The sequence below is a fragment of the Stegastes partitus genome, unplaced genomic scaffold (genome assembly GCF_000690725.1).
Source record: "Stegastes partitus isolate 25-593 unplaced genomic scaffold, Stegastes_partitus-1.0.2 Scaffold218, whole genome shotgun sequence".
NCBI lineage: Eukaryota > Metazoa > Chordata > Actinopteri > Pomacentridae > Stegastes > Stegastes partitus.
The window spans coordinates 387,384-409,951 of record NW_007577949.1 but is presented as its reverse complement, the minus strand read 5'-3'; the positions used below and the strand labels follow the sequence as shown (position 1 = coordinate 409,951).

General features: G+C 40.3%; 1 protein-coding gene across 3 annotated transcripts in view; it reads right to left on the bottom strand.

Annotated features, from left to right (window-relative positions):
* The window catches only part of mast2 (microtubule associated serine/threonine kinase 2), a 162,593-nt gene extending 140,871 nt beyond the window's left edge, over positions 1-21,722 (bottom strand). For all 3 annotated transcript variants that reach the window (XM_008280999.1, XM_008281001.1, XM_008281000.1), the window contains exon 1: positions 20,888-21,722. In XM_008280999.1, coding sequence (XP_008279221.1) covers positions 20,888-20,968 — 81 coding nt within the window. In that variant the 5' untranslated portion in view covers positions 20,969-21,722. The remainder of the gene's footprint in view (positions 1-20,887) is intronic.
* Positions 21,723-22,568: the final 846 nt, after the last annotated feature.

Below are 22,568 nucleotides of genomic sequence, written 5' to 3'. Positions count from 1 at the left end.
GGCAAGGTCAGTTAAAGCCTGGATGGAGAACCAGAACATTCCAACCATGCCTTGGCCTGCTCAATCACCAGATCTAAATCCAATTGAAAACCTGTGGAAAATCATCAAAGGTAAACTAGAGAACCACAAGCCCAAAAACAAAACAAATTTGTTTGAATTTGTGTAACAGGTATGGACTGCTGTGTCAGCAGAACAATGTCAGAAGCTGGTGGAGAGCATGCCAAGATGCATGGCTGCAGTCATCAAAAACAATGGATATGTAATCAAGTACTAACTCCTGTGTGTATCATGTGACTAAAACAGACAAAAAGAAAACATGGAATGCCTAAAAGCACTGTTTTTGGCAGTCCAATGCCATAGCGATTGATGTAAAAACTTAAGTGTTTTTGGTTATTATCACGAAAACCATGGAAAATGGCTAGATATCAGCTCTTACATTAAACTCTTATGAGCTATTTTCGTTATTAGCGTTATATTTGTCCAAACAAATGTACCTTTAGTTGTACCAAGCATTAAAATGAACAACAAATTGCAGAAAACAAGGGTGGTCTGATCATTTTTTTCCATGACTCTGTGTTACCAAGACGATTTCGTTATAAACATTTATGCTTAATCCAATGGCTTTGCCCACAGAATGCCAACAAGTAGCCTAATTCCTCTTGACGCACCAGAGAATAGGGCCGGTCCATCAACTTTTGTTTAAGTGATGAATTGCTGAAATCATGGTGCGCATGTCCAGAACTGTTCTGCATAGACAGCCGCAGGGCACAGTTATTGTGGCCCCAAGCCGAAGTCATCCAATTAAAATAATGACATACGTCAAGACGTAATAGAAGTGTACAGTTTGGGTGGATGTCAGTACGTCGCAAGCTAGGCTAGTTTTCAATGTGAGCAAACAAGTCAAAAAAGAAAAAAAAAAAATGAAATAGATTCTTTGATAATGGCTAAATTCAGCACTTTGCCACAACAGCACTGGTGAGTGACATTTTTTAGTGACCTTTTATTTTTAATGTTATGCATAAAAATAGGTTGTTTTCTTGAATTACCTTGATATAAAATTGCATTTAGTGTGTAGGTTTTGTCATTTTATGTGGCTCATTTAATACAGCTCAATCTCAGGTTGCACTGTATGTATCACAGAAGAATCAGATGCTGCTTATAGTTGTATAGTGTGTTGTGCCCCACTCAACTTTTCATGCCAGAGATGCCTGGTTGAATGTAAATGTAATAAAGACAAGTCACTGCGTGGAGGCAAAGGTGCTCTGAGAAATGAAGAGACAGATGCAGTCTGAACCCAACCCTGCTGACTTTGAAGGTAAGCGTGTGTGTTGTTGTTAGAGGTAAACAGGTTAACAGTCTTCTGTGAGTTTCTCAGTGAGCAGATAGAGTTCAGCCTGGCAAATCATGAGATTACTCACATGTTCCTGAGCAGGATTACATTGCGACATACCTGCTTCCTGTCTGTCAGTGAGGGCACTGTGTGTCCTGACTGTTAGTCCACTTACAAAGTTTCAACTCCCAAAACAGGGGCCACAAAATTCTTGACAAAAACAACAAAACCATAACTCAACTTAAATGCCACAATCAAAAGACGTAGTGTGGTTAAACTCTTTTTCAGATTCTGACACGAAAGAAAACTGTGGAAAATGTTACTGCGATTTTTGTATCCACAGCTTCAAATGCTTTTGGCTTACAGCATCACTAACTTTAAGTGTGTTAACTCCAATAAACTGTAAGCAGCCAGTTCCTAATGACATTTTAAGTGGCCTAAATGTTTCTTTAAGAACATATACAATATCTTAGCAAAGACACACTTTTGTTTGGAACTACACTCTCAAGCTACAAGCACTCAAGATTTAAAATTTGTTTTCATTCGTGATTTGGATCTGGAACACGAGCTTGACTCAAAGTGATGCTTTCTGTGTTCAAACTGTTTCCACTATCTCTGTTTAAGGAACAGGGGTTTATGGGTAATCGATACCAGCACCTCTCCTCCTCACAGCGCTGTTGTAAATGACAACCATACTAACACAGTAACAAGCGATGGCATCATAACCTTTGAACTGAAAGCAGGTTTATTCTTTGACAGATGTGCAGACCTTGGAGCAATGAAAATGATCTTGCCACACATACCCTTTTGCACTGCAGACAACATCCACAACGAAAAGAGCATGAAATAATTTTCCTCCAGGAATTTTTCAAAAACACTTAATCAGACAAAGTACTGGATGTAGTTTCAATACTAGTGAGCCAGGACTAGTACAAAGACCAGCATCAGAGGCATAGGTTGCAAAAGTTGTTGAATTCTTCAAGTTTTCAACAGCGAAGGATGTGAATATCAGTATTGACTGCTACATTATGATTGCCTATTCTTTTACCATTTAAAATTTCATTTTCTGGTCAAGTTGCCCACGCTCTTGCTTTCTCTCTCTCTCACGAACACACTAACAACTGACCCAACTTGAACAGTCACTCTGCAAGCATAAACCTAAATGAGCATTTAAGTGAGCATTTCTGCTTTCAGCATGCATAAACGTGGTCCAATAAGCATGAGGCTGTAATAATATATATCCTAATAATTTTTTTAAAAGAAGCGACTAAATTTCACTACAGTTTCTTTGCCCTATCAAACCCCAATTCTCATTTTGCTCCCAATTTGTCACAATCAATTTGAAGTCCAATCCCCTACAGTCTATTCTGTCTCTTTGGAAGATAAAAACAAGGAGCTACGTATGGAATAAATCAGCTACAGTATGTCACAAAAGTGAGTGTCAATATTTTGTGTGGCCACCATTATTTTCCAGCACTGCCTTAACCCTCTTGGGCATGGAGTTCACCAGAGCTCCACAGGTTGCCACTAGAATTCTCTTCCACTCCTCCATGACGACACCATGGAGCTGGTGGATGTTAGAGACCTTGTGGTCCTCCACCTTCCCTTTGAGCATGCCCCACAGATGCTCAATAGGGTTTAGGTCTGGAGACATGCTTGGCCAGTCCATCACGTTCACCCTCAACTTCTTTAGCAAGGCAGTGGTTGTCTTGGAGGTGTGTTTGGGGTCGTTATCATGTTGGAATACTGCCCTGTGGCCCAGTTTCCGAAGGGAGGGGATCGTGCTCTGCTTCAGGATGTCACAGTACATGCTGACATTCATGGATCCCTCAATGAACTGTAGATCCCCAGTGCAATCAGTGTTGCTTCCTAACTGGACAGGTTGATTTCGCAGAAGTGTGATTGACTTGGAGTTACATTGTGTTTTTTAAGTGTTCCCTTTATTTTTTCGAGCAGTGTATAGGACATAAAATTAACTGGGGAACACACAACAAACTGCAAGAGGATATTTGAACAACCACCACAAATGTGTGAAAAGGTAAGCTAATGTTACCGCAAGAATTTTAGAGGCAGGTTGTCAATGTCAACTTTGTTTTTGTTTGACATTTTTAATGTCTAGTTTGTCAAGTTGTTTCACGTCGATGACTGGTGTGTGTACCCCACTATCATTAGCTTAGGTGTTGCTTATTCCAGTGACTTGTATTGGTAGTTTAAGTGCTTGTTTGCCTCAAACAAACCTTAAACACTGAGACTGCAATTCCAACCTCCATAGCATTTCACTGCTGCTCTGCAGAGCAAAATTATTCTTTTAATGAAATTAGGACATATGTGATGCCATTTGAAGAGAAAGGATTGCTCTCTACAGAGGTTTGGCTAGGCAGTGGCAAAGAACACCACAGTCACTATACATACTGAAAATGAACACCATGGTACGGTCAGTGTTCATTTAACCAGGAAAACATTTCTTGGCTGGATGGGTTTAAAAGACACATCCAGCACACATCCACACACAGTCGTTGATATTACAGACAATCAGACAACGTAAAATATAGTGATCATTTCATACCAGCAGTAGCCTTCCTTCTTTTCCTCACTTCCAACATCTCCTTTTATTGCTTGTCTCTTCATTGGTGCCCATTTTTTTCTTGATTTCATCTTTCCTTTATAGTTTGCCTTTTGAACTGAAATCCCATTTAACCATTACTCTGTCCATGGCAGATTGATTTAAGGGGTGCTCCATTTGGCCCTGGAATTTATCCTGTTGCTGAGACTGCTGTTTTTACTCCGTAAGAATTTTTACCTCAAAAAACACTTATTTTACACATGTTCAACTCCATTAATATTCACCACTTCACAAAAATCAGTCAAATTGAAGATGGTCAAGTGTGAACTTTTTTCTTTTAATCTAGTGAATTGAAGTGAAATGGAGTGCTATGGCTGAAGAAGAAATTAATATCAACAGTGATTAAAATTTTGGCTTCCTGCAATTAAATGAACATAATCGACTGAGGTAGTTTAAAATGTGCTACTGTCATAGAGAAGTCTGCACACAGAAAACTCAGTGAATAGAAATAGAGACCCATAAAGAAAATCCAAGACAGTCACCAGAACATTTCTTTGTCTCTTTGCATGTGAACTCTGAACTTAAGTTGTCTTTTCTCAATTTTTATACTGATCATCCAGCCAAGGAAAATTATTTATCTTTACATCTACTCCAAGTGCAGACTTTAATCCTTTTGGCTTTTTGTAACAGTCCAAAAAGGGGACAATTCTACTGTTGCTGGGCTGCTTTGAGCATGTGACTAGAGCTTGCACTGAGCTGCACAGGCTCCAAGGATAAAACGACGCTCTGTACTGAGAAACTGATGTGTTCCTCCATCCAGGATCTGCATTGTTGATTCTCTTCTGCCCTCTTCCAACAATCCAAAAGTGAGTTGAAATTGTTGTTGCTAGGTAACTAAAGATCTATGTGAGCTGGCTGAGGCTTGATCTAACCTAATAGTGTGCCTGCTGGATTGTCGTGGTTCATCAGTGCTCATACACAGTTGGGTGAGTGACTGAAGCAGCTTCTCTGGATGCTCTACTGTGCTCTGTATCCCCATCTAGGTCTGTGTGGCTGCTACAGTACATTTTGCATTGCTGTTCTGTATGCATTCTCAACAATTTATAATACTGAAGCCATTTGCTCACCACAACAAAGTCACCGTATGTTTTGCATTGGACCCTGATCCTACACACCAGCAGATTTCAAAAGTAGATTAGCTTTTGGCCTTGTAAATGTCAACGACAGAAGTCTTCTTCCTGAAACAGACACGACAAAACTGTGGATTGTGACAACAGATACGATTCTATGGTTTCATCAGAAACTTGGTAAAAATAATTATCCTAATTATCCTTGACAACTTCATTGCAATTAATGCCGAATACTGCGAATAGTTGGGAGGGGGTGGTGGGGTGAGCATTGGGGGCCCTTGTGATTAAACACTGGCCCCACCTTGGCCCCCCCAGTAAAACTTGTCTCGAACCACCACTGCAACCAAGCCCATTCACATTCACACCTACAGACAATTTAGAATCACCAGTAAACTTGAGCATGTCTTTAGGCTGTGGAGGCCAGTGTACCTGGTGAGAACCCAACACAGGGCACAGAGAGAACACGCAAACTCCAGAAAGACTCCCGGCCCAGGTGTAAACCAGAGATCTTCTAGCTTTGAGCCACCGTGCTGCCCCAGATAACTACCAACCCAGTTTTTTTCTGATTTCTTAAACAGTGAAACCGAAAGCTCAGCCGCAAAGTAACTGAATACTGAACTGCAGCCTATAAACTGAGTCTATGTGACAGCTCACCCGCTGTTAGATCCTTATTAGCCCTTTCTTCATGTCAGGATAATTTGTAGTTAAACCAATTAATGAAGTTATTACTGTTGCTCTCTCTCTTTGGAGACACTTGTTGATCCTACAGCTGTCTGAAGATGCAGGTTTGTAATAAACTAATTTGATATAGTCCTAAACTGCTGGAAACTAAACTGCCATTTTGTGTGTGACAGCTCATCTGGCTGATGTGAGGACATGTAGGCCGACACAGTGTGACCTGCAGTCAGATCCTGACCTGGAATGATCTGCCTCCATGCTCTCTCAGCAATAATTTTTAAGAATGTAATTAAGTTACCAGTGCTGTTGTTCCATGTGCAACTCTCTCTCTTTGGAGACCCTCACATGGACCCTACTGCTGACTGATGCTGCAGGTATTAAACAGCTTCAGAGCCAAAAGTTCCAAACAGCTGGAAGAAACAAACTTCAGCTCCTGTTAACATCTTGTGGGGAAAAACACATGTGGATTACATCAATTAATATTGAGTATCATTAATCGGTCAAATATTGATGCTAACATGTGAAAAAAAGATTTCCTAAATCACTCAAAGTACAAGTGCTTGTGCATGTCTATTTGTTAATGTGCTGGTTTAGCTCAGACTTGTGCTGTGTTGAAAGTGATATGGAAATGTTACCATGTCCAGCCCAGTAACTTTGCAGGCGCAACTTTTATGGAAACATGATTAAGTTGGGCATTCAGAAAAGAAACCAACACCTTAAACTGCAGTCAGATTCACAGAATGGAGTGCATGTCTGAAAAGGGATAGTGGTGAAGGAGGAAATACAGATGAGGTGGAAACAGAGATTATGACAAAGACTGAATAAGTAAATAAAGACAAAAAAAGAAACAAAAGAATGATAGATGAGGTGTATGCCAACATGAGGTCAATCTCAGCAGGTCATTCCCAGCCTGTCTCTTTTAATGGGCCCTCTACCTGAGTGAAGTGCCCTTTACTGGGCTGCACAGTCCCTCTGGGGGACATGTGGAAAAGAAACTACCGCTGAGCCACAGTCCAGATACCAACAAGGTTGCTGTGGATTTCTTAATCAAAAGAAGAAGAACATAGTTTGCTACAGTTACAGGAGATAGAAAGGAGGACTGAAAATGTTAGAGGAGGCAGGTTTCTTTGTGAATAATGGTAAAATGAGACTTCACACCTCCTCTTCCTGTGTACACTCTGCAATTTGTCTGGCCAGAAGGGGCTAAAGACTCACAAGGTTGATTTTTTTTTTCTTTTCTTTTAATTACTAAGACAAACATATACTTGTCTGTGAGGCCAGACACTGGCCAGAGTAGATTCAATTACAAAAAAGTCTGTCATTTAAGTTTTCACAACTGAATTCATGGTGATACCAGATGGGTGTTGAATTATTTGAAACTAAATCACACTGAATGAACAAATGAACAAATGACAGGCACATAATGCTCATGCAAGCCTCTTTTGCAAGAGATGTGAATGCAATGAAACTGATCACTGTTGTCTTACTGATATGCACGAGCTGACAACGTAGTCATGGTAATATGAAATACAAGGACAGAGAATATTTCTACACTCAAGAAGACATAATGAAAAAATTAGGACACATTTTTGGGATTTTTTTTGCAGATGCATTAATTACCTAATTATTTTTTATGCATTATATTTTGCTATTTTAGTGTTGCTGATTTTGTGCTGTGGTTATACAGTAAACTTGAAAATCCCAGAGTGACTAATAAATGAGCGTGCAATAACTCTGTTCAACACACCACCCCTGGTTGGTGGACAGCGCTCAATCAAGTTAAACGTAATAAAGTATTTCATTTGTATTCTATTCTATTCTACTCTATGAGATGAACAGTCTAAAACAAAACACACACACAAGCACACACCATGTTCTTTAGCATTTAGAAATTGAGAAACACACAAACTGGATTTTCACAGCACGCCTTTCTTTGACACAAACTCTGCTTCTTCCTGTTCATCATGTAATTTTAATTTTTCCTCGTTAAGGCTTTGTTAAGCTGATAAAAGGAGGATTTTGGAAGAAGCTGTCGAGATGCTCAATAGTTTTGTTTTTATTTGCCTTTTCAAAAAATTCTATCTGACAGACCCACCGTACCCTTAATTTTATAATGAAAGTACAAAAGCTAAAAAACGTATTACAGTCTAACAGAAAAGTGTTTTGGTCTGTTTTTGCTTTGTTACTACTATTTAGCTGGCACCATCATGTCGTTCTTCTATTTTGTTCTTATTACTGTGAGTACAAATTTCTTCTGCCGGAGGTCAAATCATTCTAGTTCCAAATAAGGTTTTAAATGCACATTTGTACATAATTCCATCAAATATTACACAGAATATGGTGACAATATTATTTAAATAATTAATATTTAATTTAATCAAATACTCAAACATTTTGGCACTCGAACTGCAAGGTGGAACAGTGGTTAGCACCGTTGCCTCACAGCTAGAAGGTCCCCGGTCCCCCCAGTCTTTCTGCATGGAGTTTGCATGTTCTCCTCGTGCAGCATGGGTTCTCTCCGAGTTCTCCGGCTTCCTCCCACAAGGTCCAAAAACATGTTGCGGTTAATTGGTTTTCTAAAGTGTGAATGTGAGTGTGCTTGGTTGTGTCTCTGTGTAGCCCTGTGATAGACTGGTTACCTGTCCAGGTGTCCCCTGCCTTCACCTGAGTCACCCGCGACCCTAGTGAGGATTAAGCGGTGTATAGATGATGGATGGATGGACTTTGGCACTATAAATGCGCTTCTGGCTTTAAAATGAAGAAGGGGTAAGATAGATTAATTTTTGATAGAATATTTTAACATTGGGAAGAGCACGCTTCCAGAAATTCGAGCCATTTGAGGTTAACCTCACATTTACAATACAAATTTGAAATTCTAACTTTAATTGCATTGCTTTCTAATATTTTTGTCAATTTTATTTTATTTAACGGTTTTAATTTAACACGCCTTGTTGCATTTAATGCATTGCCTCTTAAAGCACGATGCAATTCAACTTGCTTTGCGATAACTGAACTTGCTTCATGTGTTGGTCATGACATCCAATTTTGTCTCCATAAATGCCTCTGTGATGAGTTGGCAACCTCATGACTGAAACGGAGAGAGCTCAATATGAAATGGATTTGATCCACTAAATAACCTCTACAGACCTGCAGCACTGTAAGATGCAAGTAAGGACATGGCCTTTGGTAGCACGACAAGTCAGAGCCATAAAATAGATGAATGAAAGATGAACTTGAAACATTACAGAAAATTAAAAAGAGAGGGCTGCAGTTTGAATGAGGTGAGATGCCGAGTCGGGGCAGTTATCATAACTGAGGTTTTCATTTTCAGAACACTAACATTATATCTGGCATAAAAACCTTTGGATGAAACACCAGTTCAGAGAAGAGAAAGATGTTATGGTGGCCTACTTCAAATCCTACAATCAGGACTGACCTCAGTTTTATGAATGAATTTGTCACAGCAAACAAAAAGAGTACAACGAAATATTGACGAATCTATGATGAGATCAATGAGGCTTTCCATCACTTTAACCATCATCCTCACAAAGTTTTCCTAGAGTGCTGATTTCGGGTCGAATGGCACTGGCCTTTCACAGCCCTGAGAGAAATAACAATCAAGTGCTTTCATAAGAGTCCCACTCCTGTGTCCAACTAGCTGCTGGAATGGAATCCATCTTCATAATTCGGTGTGGCAAGCCATTACGTTTTCAAAGCACATTCTCTCTCAGGCTGTACATGATATAAAACTAGCATACTATATTATTCCCATAGGGGTTTGCAGCACTGACTGCCAGCATAAATGTGTGGTTTGGCCACTGTGCTACCAAGTGCATTCTGTTTTTATTCTTGGCCTGGCTGTCAAATATCAGGTGAATTGGTACTAATTGACTGTTTTTCTCAGGTTTCTATGTTGGTCTCGATGTAACATGACCCTCTTCTACTCCCACATACCACTGAGTCTGTGTCAGAGGTCAAAGAGGGTCAGCAGTGATAGATTTCAAGTTATGAAAAAAAACTAAATTAATTAAAAAACAATGTTGCATTATCATGATTTGACTAGGTTATTCCTTTGTTTTAGTAGACTTTCCTTTTGTGTTATTTTGCTGGACATTGTTTATCCTAATTAATTCAGAGTGAATTATGTCCTAAGTTCTTCTTTGCTATTGTTACGGTTGTATTTTAATCTTGCCACAGGATGGGTGATCTGACAATCTTGTATCGGAGGATTTGTAATAATCATTTCATTAAGGGAGCTATGTCATGTTGTGTTCTGAAAACTCAGTTGCGCTAACCCGGTAGATCAGGTCATCCTGTTTCATGTCTGTTCAGGCACCTGCAGTCTGGCCAGGTCGCTGTTGTCACGGTTCTCAAAGTCATTCACCCGACTCTCCAATGAATTTCTTGCACTGAAGCTGGCAACAGTAGTCAGGGATGCAAACACAGGTATGGTGAAAAACGAGAGGGTTTACCGAAGTCTGAATGAAAAATTGAACAGTGCAATATCATCATGTAACAAAGATCAGTGCTCGTATACATTATTCAGATCTGTTATATTGCTCCATACTCAGATCATTAATAGACAGACTAATGTAAGCAGTAAATTATGTTTATTTTTTAACCCAAGTATGTAACAACTGAACTGATTGGAAGTTCCATCTACACACTATCTATACACCGCTTAATCCTCACTAGGGTTGCTGAGGGCTGGAGTTCATTCCAGCTGACTTAGGGTGAAGGCAGGGGACACCCTGGACAGGTCACCAGTCTATCACAATGCTACAGATAGAGACAGACAACCAAGCACACTCACATTCACACCTACGGACAATTTAGAATCACCAATTAACCTCAACATGTTTTTGGACTGTGTGGGAGAAAGCCAGAGAACCCGGAGAAAACCCACACTGCACAGGGAGAACATGCAAACTCCACGCAGAAAGATCCCGGGTGTCCTCACCGTGATGCAAACCGGCGACTATTTTGCTGCGAGCTACCTTGCAGCCCTTGATGGGAAGTTAATATATACTAGTAGTTCATTAATGTCTCCAATCTCTCTAAAACCAACCTCAGGCTGCCTCAGTAAGTTGAAAATCAAATACTGTCACAAGTTCTACAATTCTACAATTTCATTTAGCAGACGCTTTTATCCACAACGACGTACATCTGAGAGCAGATACAACACAAGTAAGGATCTAGTCAGGAGAAAACAATCTAGATAAGTGCCATAGAGCAAATTCAAGTGTGACCGGGCGTTGATGCCATTAGCAGGCTGTGTGGGAGGTAATATGAGTTTTTTTTGTTTGTTTGTTTTTGGGCTGTCAAATGCAAAGGTGTTCCGTGAAGAGCTGGATCTTTAGTCTTTTCTTAAAGACTGAGAGGGAGTCAGCAGATTGAACAGAGGTTGGTAAGTCGGTCCACCACCGTGGAACAAGTTACTCTATATCTCATTAATCACAACCATACCTATGAAGTCTAGTACTTTTTTTTTTTTTTTTTAACAGCTGGACATTGTAATACCTTTTGGTATACTGTGCGACACCAAGTACACAGTGTTGAGAGATAATCTAACACAATTGTTGGTTTTAGTACTTTTGTGGGATTTCCTGACAATATGAAAAGCATCTATAGAATAAGAATAATGCAAGTTGCGTCCATTTAAAGAATGTGGCAATGATATTCAAGAAGAAATAATTAAAACATACACCAAAACCACATGTATAGACATGTTGCTTTTCATAAATTATGCAACATTAACAGTTAACTTAAATGGTCTGGCTTTTTCAGTTGGCTGAAGACCAAACAAAGCTAGATAGAGCTTTCCTGCATCAACCAAATTCACAAGAATAAAATATTGCATGTCTTTTGGTTTGTTGCTGGTTTCAGTTTAATTCAAATTCTTTAATTGTTCTTCAGTCTGGTCAGTGCATGAAATCACTCTTTAACTCAACAGAACATCAAAGGTAACATTAAATCAAACCTTATTTTGAGAAAACAATTTGCTCTTGTAGTTTAAATTCTATGACAGCTTGCAGTGAAATTGCTTAACACGTACACACGCACAGACAATGACTCAGGATAACCAGATGGAAAAAGACAGACTGAGAGGAAAAAAAGCAGTGAAGGGAGGGTTGGCGAAGAGGAGGTTGGTAGGAGATGAGCCAAAAAAGATGGAGGTTATTAGCAGAAACTGTAACAGTGTGTAGTGGAAACTGAAAATGTACATACACAACACAATCCATACACATTGTGGCCATGTTAACATCTGGTACAAATTGTACTGTAGTAATTAAGGTATAACTGCAATCACCCCTGCCAACACATTTACAATGAAACAAGTCCACATCAGTATTTATATTTCTAGAAAACATTTAACATTGCTGTGATACATTGACTACCATCATGCCTCAATTCATAATTCCAAAGTACTGTTTCCCACCACTGTGGTGCTACTGGTGGGACACAGTTGTACCGGGTTTCAATTTGTGCAAGACTTCCGTGTGTCCCGGGACTCATTCCAATATATCTGTGATCGGACCAGAGACATCCTGGTGAAAAATGACAAATCATCGCTTGTGTGTCCAATCCATCGGTCTCAGTGGTCACGATAACCCCCAGCCCCTGACATACTTGGTGCTTAGCTCTGGCCCAGCAAAAAGTTGGTACTATATCTAGTAAAGCCAGTCTCAGTAAAAAGACGAGTATTATGGGATTCAGACCAGTGTGAACTCAGCACATTCCTCAGTTCCAATGACTGAAGGAATGGAGATTTTATATTTTTTAAGTTTTATATTTCACCCTCCATTTAGGACAAACAGCTATTTTGAAGAAAGAACTACAACTTCTGTAGTGTGTCCCACCGGGAGGAGACTTCGGGGAAGACCCAGGACACGCTGGAGGGACTACGTCTCCCAGCTGGCCTGGGAACACCTAGGGGTCACCCCGGAAGAGCTGGGGGAGGTGTGTGCGGATCGGGAAGTCTGGGCGGCTTTGCTAAGGCTGCTGCCTCCGCGACCCAACTCCGGATAAGCGGTAGAAGATGGATGGATGGATGGAACTACAACTTCTAGTAGCTTTACAATACAACGTGATTGAAAACGCCATGAAATATGTAGTTCTTCTTGGGGTTTACAACTAGGGTTGTGTTTTTGCATTAATAAAGAAAAATAAACGGATTGAAGTATTGACAAACGTGCTACTGTTAAAGTATAATACATGTAGTATGAAATAAGTATAAAAGAGTGCATTGTATTGTAATATTTTTTCTGTTTTTAATACACTGGCAGTGTTTGGGGGAAATCTGCGCTCATTGTTAAGGCAACCCTGTTCGTATCGGCGCACAGCCTCGCCGTAAACTCGGAAGAGACCCGTCCTACACAGTCTGTAATGTTTTTGTGTGTACAGTAGGTGGCGGTAATGCACCTGAACGTCGGATGCCAACCGACAACTCAATAGAAGAAGAAGCAACAGCAGCAGCAGCAGCTAGGCTAGGCTAGTAGCTAATGTAGCCAGCCTCGACGAACTAGCTAAAAATTTCACAAAGCTACAGATACATTCCCCACCGCTGGCCTCGCAGTTAGAATGGTCAGATTATCCATCGCTGTGATCACAGTACATCTTCCAGTCGCCTTTTTCCTGCATGTGTCCTTTTCAGAGTTGTATTTGTTTACAGAGAAATGAAAGTAATGACAAGCATGAAGCCCAAACACAGTAAAAGCACTTATATTTTATCACAAATAAACAATAATAGCTAAGAACGATATCGTTGGGATCTCTTTCAGAGCGATCTCAGAACAGCTTCTCTCTGCCTGGATATAGTTCTTGTCTTTTCTATTTGAATGAATACGGAGCTTATATGCAGCGCCAATGTTTACAGAATGCTGGTCTGTGTGGGTGCACACATCTTTATACTGATCTCTATAGTTATTAGTGAGGACGGGCCATAATAGTAAAATTGGTTAATGCCTGACTGTCGGAAGAAAAGGACAAAAACATCACAGCATATGCGCTGTCAAATGGGGGGGAAAATGTGGCTCAGAAGGGTAATTCTAACTGAAATGTATTGCTTTGAAATTCGTACTGGGGAACACGAAAAAGTGGGGCAAATCGTGTCCCAGGACACGAAACAATAGATTAAGTTCATGACTATTTCACAAATTGCCATGAGACTGGGTTAGACGCTAAGCAGAGACAGAGTGATGGATATTCCTCATTAAGAATGTTAAGTTTGATGCTAAAAACTGGGCTTTGAATCGCATTTTTTCCAACTTTAATGCCTTGTCTCATATGTCATGTTGTGGGATGTAATTTCACCTTCCCCCACATCACTCAATACTGCCACAACAAAATCTGCTGCACAGTAATAAATGCCATTTTTATGCATGATGTATAAGCCTCATCGAAGCTACAATACTGGTTAACGAGGATATTCTAATTATGTCTTTCACCGTTCTGCATCTGTGTCTCCCCACTACCTCCCACACTACAATGGCACCCATTAGTATCGGGCTCTATCAATCAGGCCCTTGGCCAATCAGCAGGACTCCCACAGGTTTTTCTGGCTTAATGGCTCCTCAGCTGCACTTGGATTGCCCATAGATAGATAAAGGATGGGAAGGAAATCATTATCACTGCAAGGGAGGGTAATAGGTTTAATGGGTAACCTATTACATACTTAATGAACAGAAGAGCAAATACACAAGGCTACTGTTTGAAATATGGAGAGCTGGGGACAGAGTTCAAGTACACTGACACATCAACTGGTAAGTGTAGCTACATGAGCAGTAGTTAACAGCAACAACACTGTGTTTTTGGCATTGCATTGAGGAAAACAACCATGTTTTACTATGCTGGTATGTGTGTGACCTGCAATTTTCTTCATTTAAATTCAGACAAAACTGAGATTATTGGATTTGGCCCTAAACACCTCAGAAACACACTATCTAACCAGATAGTTACTCTAGATGGCATTGCCTTGGCCTCCAGTCCTACTGTAAAGAACCTTGGAGTTATTCTTCACCAGGACATGTCGTTCAACACACATATAAAACAACTTTGTGGGACGGCCTTCTTTCATCTACGTAATATGATAAAATCAGAAACATCTCGTCTCAGAGTGATGCTGAGAAACTAGTCCATGCATTTACAACGTCTAGACTGGACTATTGTAATTCCCTATGATCAGGATGTACCAATAATTATCTTAAAAAACAGACAGCTAATACAAGGTGCTGCAGCCAGAGTTCTGACAGGAACCAGTAGCAAAGATCGTATTTCTCCTGTATCAGCTTCTTTTCATTGGCTCCCTGTAAACTCTAGGATAGAATGTAAAATCCTGCTTCTAATATATAAAACTCTTAATGACCCAGCTCCATTTTACCTTAAAGACCTTATTGTACCGTATCATCCTAACAGGGCCCTTCACTTTCAGACTGCAGGTCTAGTTGTGGTTCCTAGATTTCCCAGAAGTAGAATGAGATACAGAGCCATCAGTTATCAGGCTCCTGTCTTGTGGAATCAGCTCCCAGTTTGGGTTCAGGGAGCAGACACCCTCTCTACTTTTAAGGTTAGGCTTAAAACTTTCCTTTTTGATAAAGCTGATAGTTAGAACTGCTCAGGATCACCTGAACTGTCCCTTAGTTATGCTGCTATAGCTTTAGACTGCCGAGGGTTTACAACCACCGCAACAGGGCCCAAGGTCGATAGCTAGACTCTTCTCCTCTGTGGTATACCAAAAGGTATTACAATGTCCAGCTATTAGTAAAAAAAAAAAAAGTACTAGACTTCACAGGTATGGTTGTGATTAATGAGATATAGAGTAACTTGTTCCGTGGTGGTGGACCGACTTACCAAACTCTGTTCAATCTGCTGACTCTCTTTAAGAAAAGACTAAAGATCCAGCTCTTCACTGAACACCTTTGCACTTGACAGCCCGAAAACAAACAAACAAAAAAAAAAACACAAAATCCTATTACCTCCCACACAGCCTGCTAATGGCATCAACGCCCTATCACACTTGAATTTGCTCTATGGCACTTATCTAGATTGTTTTCTCCTGACTAGATCCTTACTTGTGTTGTATCTGCTCTCAGATGTACGTCGCTTTGGATAAAAGCATCTGTCAAATGAAATTGTAGAATATATGTATATACACCGTCACACATAAAGTTCCAATACTTTCTGTTTTCAGACACATCCCTCTTTGTTGTTCTACTTATACACATCAGTAATCACTTTGACCAGGTTCAATGATTACATACTGAGTCCCAGTTACCTGGTGAAACCAGTTCTGACTTCAGGATCTGACTGAAGAGTGGGACATCCTGCCCATTCACACCATCAACCAGCTGGTAGACAGTATGTGCAAGGGGTGGCCATATTCAATATTAGTGGCTGAGAGACATTAAAAGAGTAATATTGGACATTCTAGTGCATTATTATTTCATGAGAAGAGGTAAAAACCCTATTTTTAAATTATTAAATAAGCACACAGGTGATCAGAAAGGCTGAATGTGAGAATGTGAGACCTTAATCTGCAATAACACAGTCTGTTACCTAAAATCCCTCTGCACTCAGGCTGGAATTCAGTGAATGCAAGAGGGAATGCTGGTCACATCAACTTTAAAGCCAAACAAATGTGAAGGATGATGTAGAAAATATGAAATGTTTAGATAACAGTGTTCAGGCCAGTCACTAGGCTGTCCAAGCCATCTGCTGTCAGTGCAAGTGTTAAAAGTGAGTCATTCATGAGAAACTCAAAATTGGTGAAGTTCGTGCAGATTTTCATTCTGTCACTGAAAAAGACATTTTGGGTTTCTTTCACATGGACATCCATGGGAAATAATGCAAGATTTTAAACTTCAGTTTCTGTCTGAGCTTTTTTCCCTCCTGCTCAGCTCATTCCCTCCATTTGCTTGACGACAATGTGTGTTTCTAATAGCTGACATTGTTATCTACAACTAGTAGAAACAAAATTACTGATAGACATAAATAAATGGCTCAGTCATTAAAAAGTCCTGATCATACTAGAGGTACAGTTCAGCTTGTAACTATAAAATGGCCCATATGGTTGTTGGTTTTTTTTCCCCTTTCTTTCTTTCTTTTTAAACAAATATTTACAAATGGAGAACAGCAGATACTGCAAGTGGATAAACATTTAAAACAGTCTGTAAAGCAGGGGTCTCGAACTCCGGTCCTCGAGGGCCGCAATCCTGCAAGTTTTAGATGTTTCCTTCTTCTAACACACCTGATTCAAATGATCAGCTCAGCATCAAGCTCTGCAGAAGCCTGATAACGATCCTGATCATGTGGATCAGGTGTGTTGGAAGAAGGAAACATCTAAAACATGCAGGATTGCGGCCCTCGAGGACCGGAGTTCGAGACCCCTGCTGTAAAGCATAAATTTCAACCACCAAAAAGCACAAAATTGTTCATTAAAGGCTTAACTCTAAAGACCCTGCTTTTTAGCTAAGCAAATAAAATGTTGTTGGGATGCTTACTTCCGAGCCCTGAAGAAAAGAGAGCAAGCTACAGGGCATGTTGTGTTCTAGTTCACAAAAGTGCTTTTTATACACATCAGTCTGCAAGTGTGTTTGAATGTGCAGGTGCTGCAGTTCTGCAGCTGGATGGTAGAAGTTGAGCCAGTTTTTAGGTGGTCAATGACACTGCATGTCCTTGTATAAAAAAGCAATGATGCATTACATGGACCAAACACAGCAAATGTCTTGGAATTCAGGCAACTTTTTAAGGCGGTATTACATCAGTGTTTGATTGCAAGTAAGATGACACTGACAGCTAAAAGGAAGCAAGCAGAGAAACAAAATTGTAGTTAAAACTAAATACAAAGACATCTGTGTTGCAGCTGGGAATAACACAACACAGTGTTTAAACACAGAACGTTTTAAAGGGCGCTCCAAATGTTGGCAAGTCTTAGTTTACAGATGAGATTCCAAAAATCTATGCTTCAACTACAGCATGTTATCCCTCTAGATGTCTCAAAACTTGTGCCATTATTATATCAGTAATATAAATCCCCTGAAAATGTCTTCTCCTAATGTTCCCTGGGTATAAAGATGCTTTTAAACCCATTTTAACAGCATGTGATAGCAGAGAACCTGTCATTCATAACTAGGCTTCTTCGTTAATAAAGGTGACTAGAACTGAATATGTAAAATAGGAATAGGAGTGATTCATTTAGGAAACTCTCCTTTGTTTATAGGGGATCGACTGGGACTGATCAGTTTGTTTCCTGCAGTTGTGTCTGCTGTTCTTCTGTTTTCTTAATCTTTCGCTGTTCTGTCACTTTTATTTCTCACTAAGGTCCATATCTTAATGCATTATTATTGTTTTCCAGAATCTGTTTCAGGGCAATTTGTGGCTGGCTGCCTTCTAAGCTAGCTGCCTTAGCCACTGAGTGAAGCTAACTTCCTGTCTTTCTGGTTCAGTTTTTGCAGTCTGTGCTCGAGAGACATTTCTGAGACTACAGAGGGACGACAGACAGAAAGAAGAGGCTGCTCAGACCTGAAGTAGCACATATAATTCATCAATAATCGGTCAATAAATAAATACCGATACTGATAAATGAGAAAATTCTCAGTGTTTGCTACAATCACAACATCAGAAACTAGGATGACTTCTCAAGGAACCAGATTGGTGTCAAAGAAGGCGAGGGCTAATTACAAACAACATGTCAAATGAAAGAGCATCAGAATACAATGACTGAAGCAAAAACAAAAATATTGTTAAACAGTATCCCATAACTTATATTGACAGATTCTAGACAATCTCCACAACACAATGATGAAAAGATTTCTCTATTACCAGCACTTATGGCGAGATTAATGTCCTTGACATAAACAATAATGTAAATATCTGCAAGCATTATATCAAATGATGAAAGATGTGGATAGCTAAGGATGTTTTCAAAAAAACAAAATACAGCACGTGTGGCTAGTCCTTGTAAAGACTAAGATGTGAGCTTAAAAGTAAAAGTATTGTAATTACCCTGAAGAAGCGTAGGGCTCATAGAGTCAAGTTAAACAACAGATGTCTATACATGTTCCGTTTAAGAGAAGGCAACGTGCTGTTCTTTTCACATGATCGAACAAGCAGAAACATTAATTACAAAACCTGCTACAATATACACAGAAACACTGCAGCAGCATGAAACAGCTGTCTGTCCTTCCATGATACTATAAAGCTCAGTCACTCACACTCAACACATCCCTCCTCCGACTCGAAACAAACTGAAAACTGTCCATTGTGGCTGCTGCCGATCTGCTGCCCTGTACCTCAGTAGTTACGCCGCCTTGAAAATGTATACTTTATCATGGACACTGATGGGCAAGGGGTCATGGACAATAAGTGCCTTTCTAATCATTCTTACCTCCAATAGACTCAACTGTGGACTTCTGCACATGTACTTTGGTACACAAACATTTTTGTCCACATGTTCTTTCTTTTTGTTGTTTTTTTTGTAACTCCCATTGTCTGTTCTATTTTGTTAATCTGTTAAATTTAAATAAAAAGTTGATCACAAAAAAAAATGAATTTTTCTTAAATATTGTTTTTGTTTTTACAGCAAATGGACTAAAATGTAATAAGCGGTTTCTTAACCCAGTAACTAGTTTCTATATGACCTCTGTCAGAGCCACATATTACCCATACAAAGCAGGAGTACAATGGTAAACAAAATATACAGTTTGGTATGTTCCTCTCTTTGAATTCAAGGTTTGATGTGTTTTGAACACATCAGAAAAAACAAGAATATATTTCTTATAAAACCAATGGAAGTTTTCAGGTGTTTATGCTGTGCTGCCGTGGTCTTCCATCAAAACTCTCAGTGGAAAAAAAAACAACAAAAAAACCCACTTCTTTTGTTCTGGAATAATTTAAAGAACTCCAGTACTCTTGAAGGTGCAGGTCTTTGGAAACTTTTACATTTAACCGAGCTGGACTCTGCCCCACCACCTTTATCTAAAACTGTAGCACTGGCTGTAGCTGACCAGTGACTGTAGCCAGAAACAACCGACGTCAGGATGCAACAATTAGGCAGTGGCAAAACACTTGTTCTAATTAACTGAAGGTTTTATTGGTTTGTTTTGTTTTTTAAAACTACCGAAAACAAAAAAACATTTTGTGAATGTTATTGATTATGCTAAATACTCACACCCTCCCTAGCAGCAGGGTCATTTCACTGGGTCACTGCTTTTCTCTCTTTTTGTCAACAAAAATAAATCAACAAATGATAAATGACGATATAACACAACAATTCACTCCTGTTATTTTATGGCTTCACGTTGTCCACTGCTTTTTTTTTTTTTAACTGATATAGAAACAAGTTTTGAGCTCCAAATTTGACTCTTTTTTTTTTTTCCACAGTATCATTTCAGTCTCAGTATTAAGATATTCAGGCAGGCATCACATCAAAGTCCTACGTCTGATATTGTAACAATAGCACAGACATATCAGATATACCTAGACAAGAACAGGCAACGGTGCAGCAACAGAGACTCTCGCAACATGCGACTGACCAGGATTTTGCCCCACAGAGACAAATTTTAGCCAGTGTTCACATGATAAGAATTGAAGGCAAAAAAATCTTTCTTTTAACAAATGTTGTCAATTGGGGTTTAACTTCCTCACATCTGGAGCCAAGAAAATTGTTGATTTCACTTCATAAATGTGTGAGGGTAAAGAGTTGCGGCCATCTTCCTGTTGTCGTGTTGACAGCAGATATAAAAGACAATCACAACATTTGTGTTTTTTCTTATATTTTGTTGAGTGTGTAATGAAGCACGAGCCTTAAGTACACTGCTGTGTGGCTCTCTTAATAATGCCACAAGTATGGGCAATGAAGTACTGAAGACATGCCTATTTTATAACAGATCTAAAGCAAGCCTCACTAGGACAGCTCTGGTCTGCATGGCAGTATTATTTATAACAAACGATGGCATAAATGGACCAAAACAAGCACCGTGTCGGTGTTTCTTGAAGCAGGGAGTGTCAAGAGCAAAGCTAATCAGTACTTTAGTTTTAAACGCACCACACAGTACTTGGTGGTTGTCTGTTGCCTGTGCGCGGACTGACAGGCTCTTGTTGGACCAGGACACCAGGTTTTCTAGTTCCCAGCATGTTTGTCAGTTCTAACCGGAGTTCATGTGTCAGCGGCCCGGTGGCTCTACTCACCGCGTCCTGCTCTCCCGGTCCGCTGCCCGGTTGCTCCATGCTGCACAGCTTCCTCTTGTTTGGATTTTCTGTCCTCTTCATCTTTGTCGGAACCGTAGAAACGCTCCTCGTGTGTTTGAACCTGGCCCAGACGACAGCCGAGGTTCCAACGTGTCAGCTAGTGTGCTGTAGACTTCAGGGACACCTCGCTGCTGAAATGGAAACCATGGCTTGTTGAGGCTGCTGGAGTTGAGTGTGCAGCGGTTCTGTCAGCAGCCCGTCCTGCGGCTGTGCTCGGCCATCCTACAGCCGGACTACACTGCACATCTGGAAAACACGTCGTGACGAGCTGTCAGTCACCCTTGCAGCGTCAGCAGCCACTAGTCTCCTCGAAGACAATGAGAAGGCGGCTAAAGTGGCTCACATGGGCAGCGGGGCGTCTGCGGGGCGACAATGATCCATGCCAGACGGTTTTTGTGGCACCTCGCAACTCCTCATGCAAACCGACTTGTTAGTTAGTTCGCGGTGGCTGCTGCTTGCTAAAAGCTAGCTACCGACTGGTGACTAGCTGAGCCGCTAGCCAGGCTGCCTGCTAACGTTTACCTGCCGGGGAACACCGTGACACCCATGACAGGTCGCCCTCGCTCCTCACGGACACCTCCGGATGTTTCCTCAAACAGCTCTGCGCGCTTTGTCGGCTTCGACGGTTCCTCAGACTGTAAACGTGTTCTCAGGAAGCTGCTCCATCCTCCGACAAAGGCTGAGCTATGTGCGCGAAGACCGGGTTGAAGTGCAGGGGCACGGCACAGCTCGGCACGGCTTGTTTCCTGACTCTGGGGCGGTCGGTGCAGTTAGCGGGAAGGACGACGCGACGTCCGGTTGGTTGTTACCAAAATAAAGTATCGTGTCTTGACGGCAGGACAGTGGACTGAAAACCCGTCTCTTTATCCTCTGTAAGGTCTCATATCAGCCATGGGTTTGTTTGTTTGTTTGTTTGTTTGTTTGTTTGTGGAAACAGTATTTTAACAAAAGTGTTTGTTTGTTTTTTAAGCATGATGGTGTAGGAAGCTCTTGCAATCATCTGAAAGACAAAATAAAATAAAATGAAATAGTCTGTTACGTAGTTAAACCTAAAGTCCAAAATCTCTGAGATCTCAAGAGTTTCCTTTATTACAGTAGTCATAATCAAAAAAAACAGAAACAGATAAAACAGAAAGAAAGAAAGAAAGAAAGAAAGAAAGAAAGAAAGAAAGAAAGAAAAATAATGTAAATCAGGCATTTGACCTAAGCTGTGGTGATGTATAAATATATTTGTAACAACCACCTGTCAAATTAGAAAGGCAAAACGCATTTTACTTTGAAACCACACTAATCTATTTCCCGTGTTTGGCGTCAGCTTCATCTGCAGACTCTGATTGATGTTTTCTTCATGCCAAAATCACAAACAAATCCCGCACATGCGTGATTAATGGAAAGTAATCTAAAATGTAAAAAAGTACTTCATGTCAGCCCATCTGTGTTGAACGTCTTCCTGCCTTTGTGTGTTTGTTATGTGCTCGTGAAGACGTGACAATTGGATCAGTTTTGTTGGAATCTGCTGCCACCTACTGACGAAAGAAAAGTAAAAGAAGCGTTTACGGTGTTTTTCTGACTAAATCCATCCATCATCTAGACACCGTTTAATCCGCACTAGAGCTGGAGT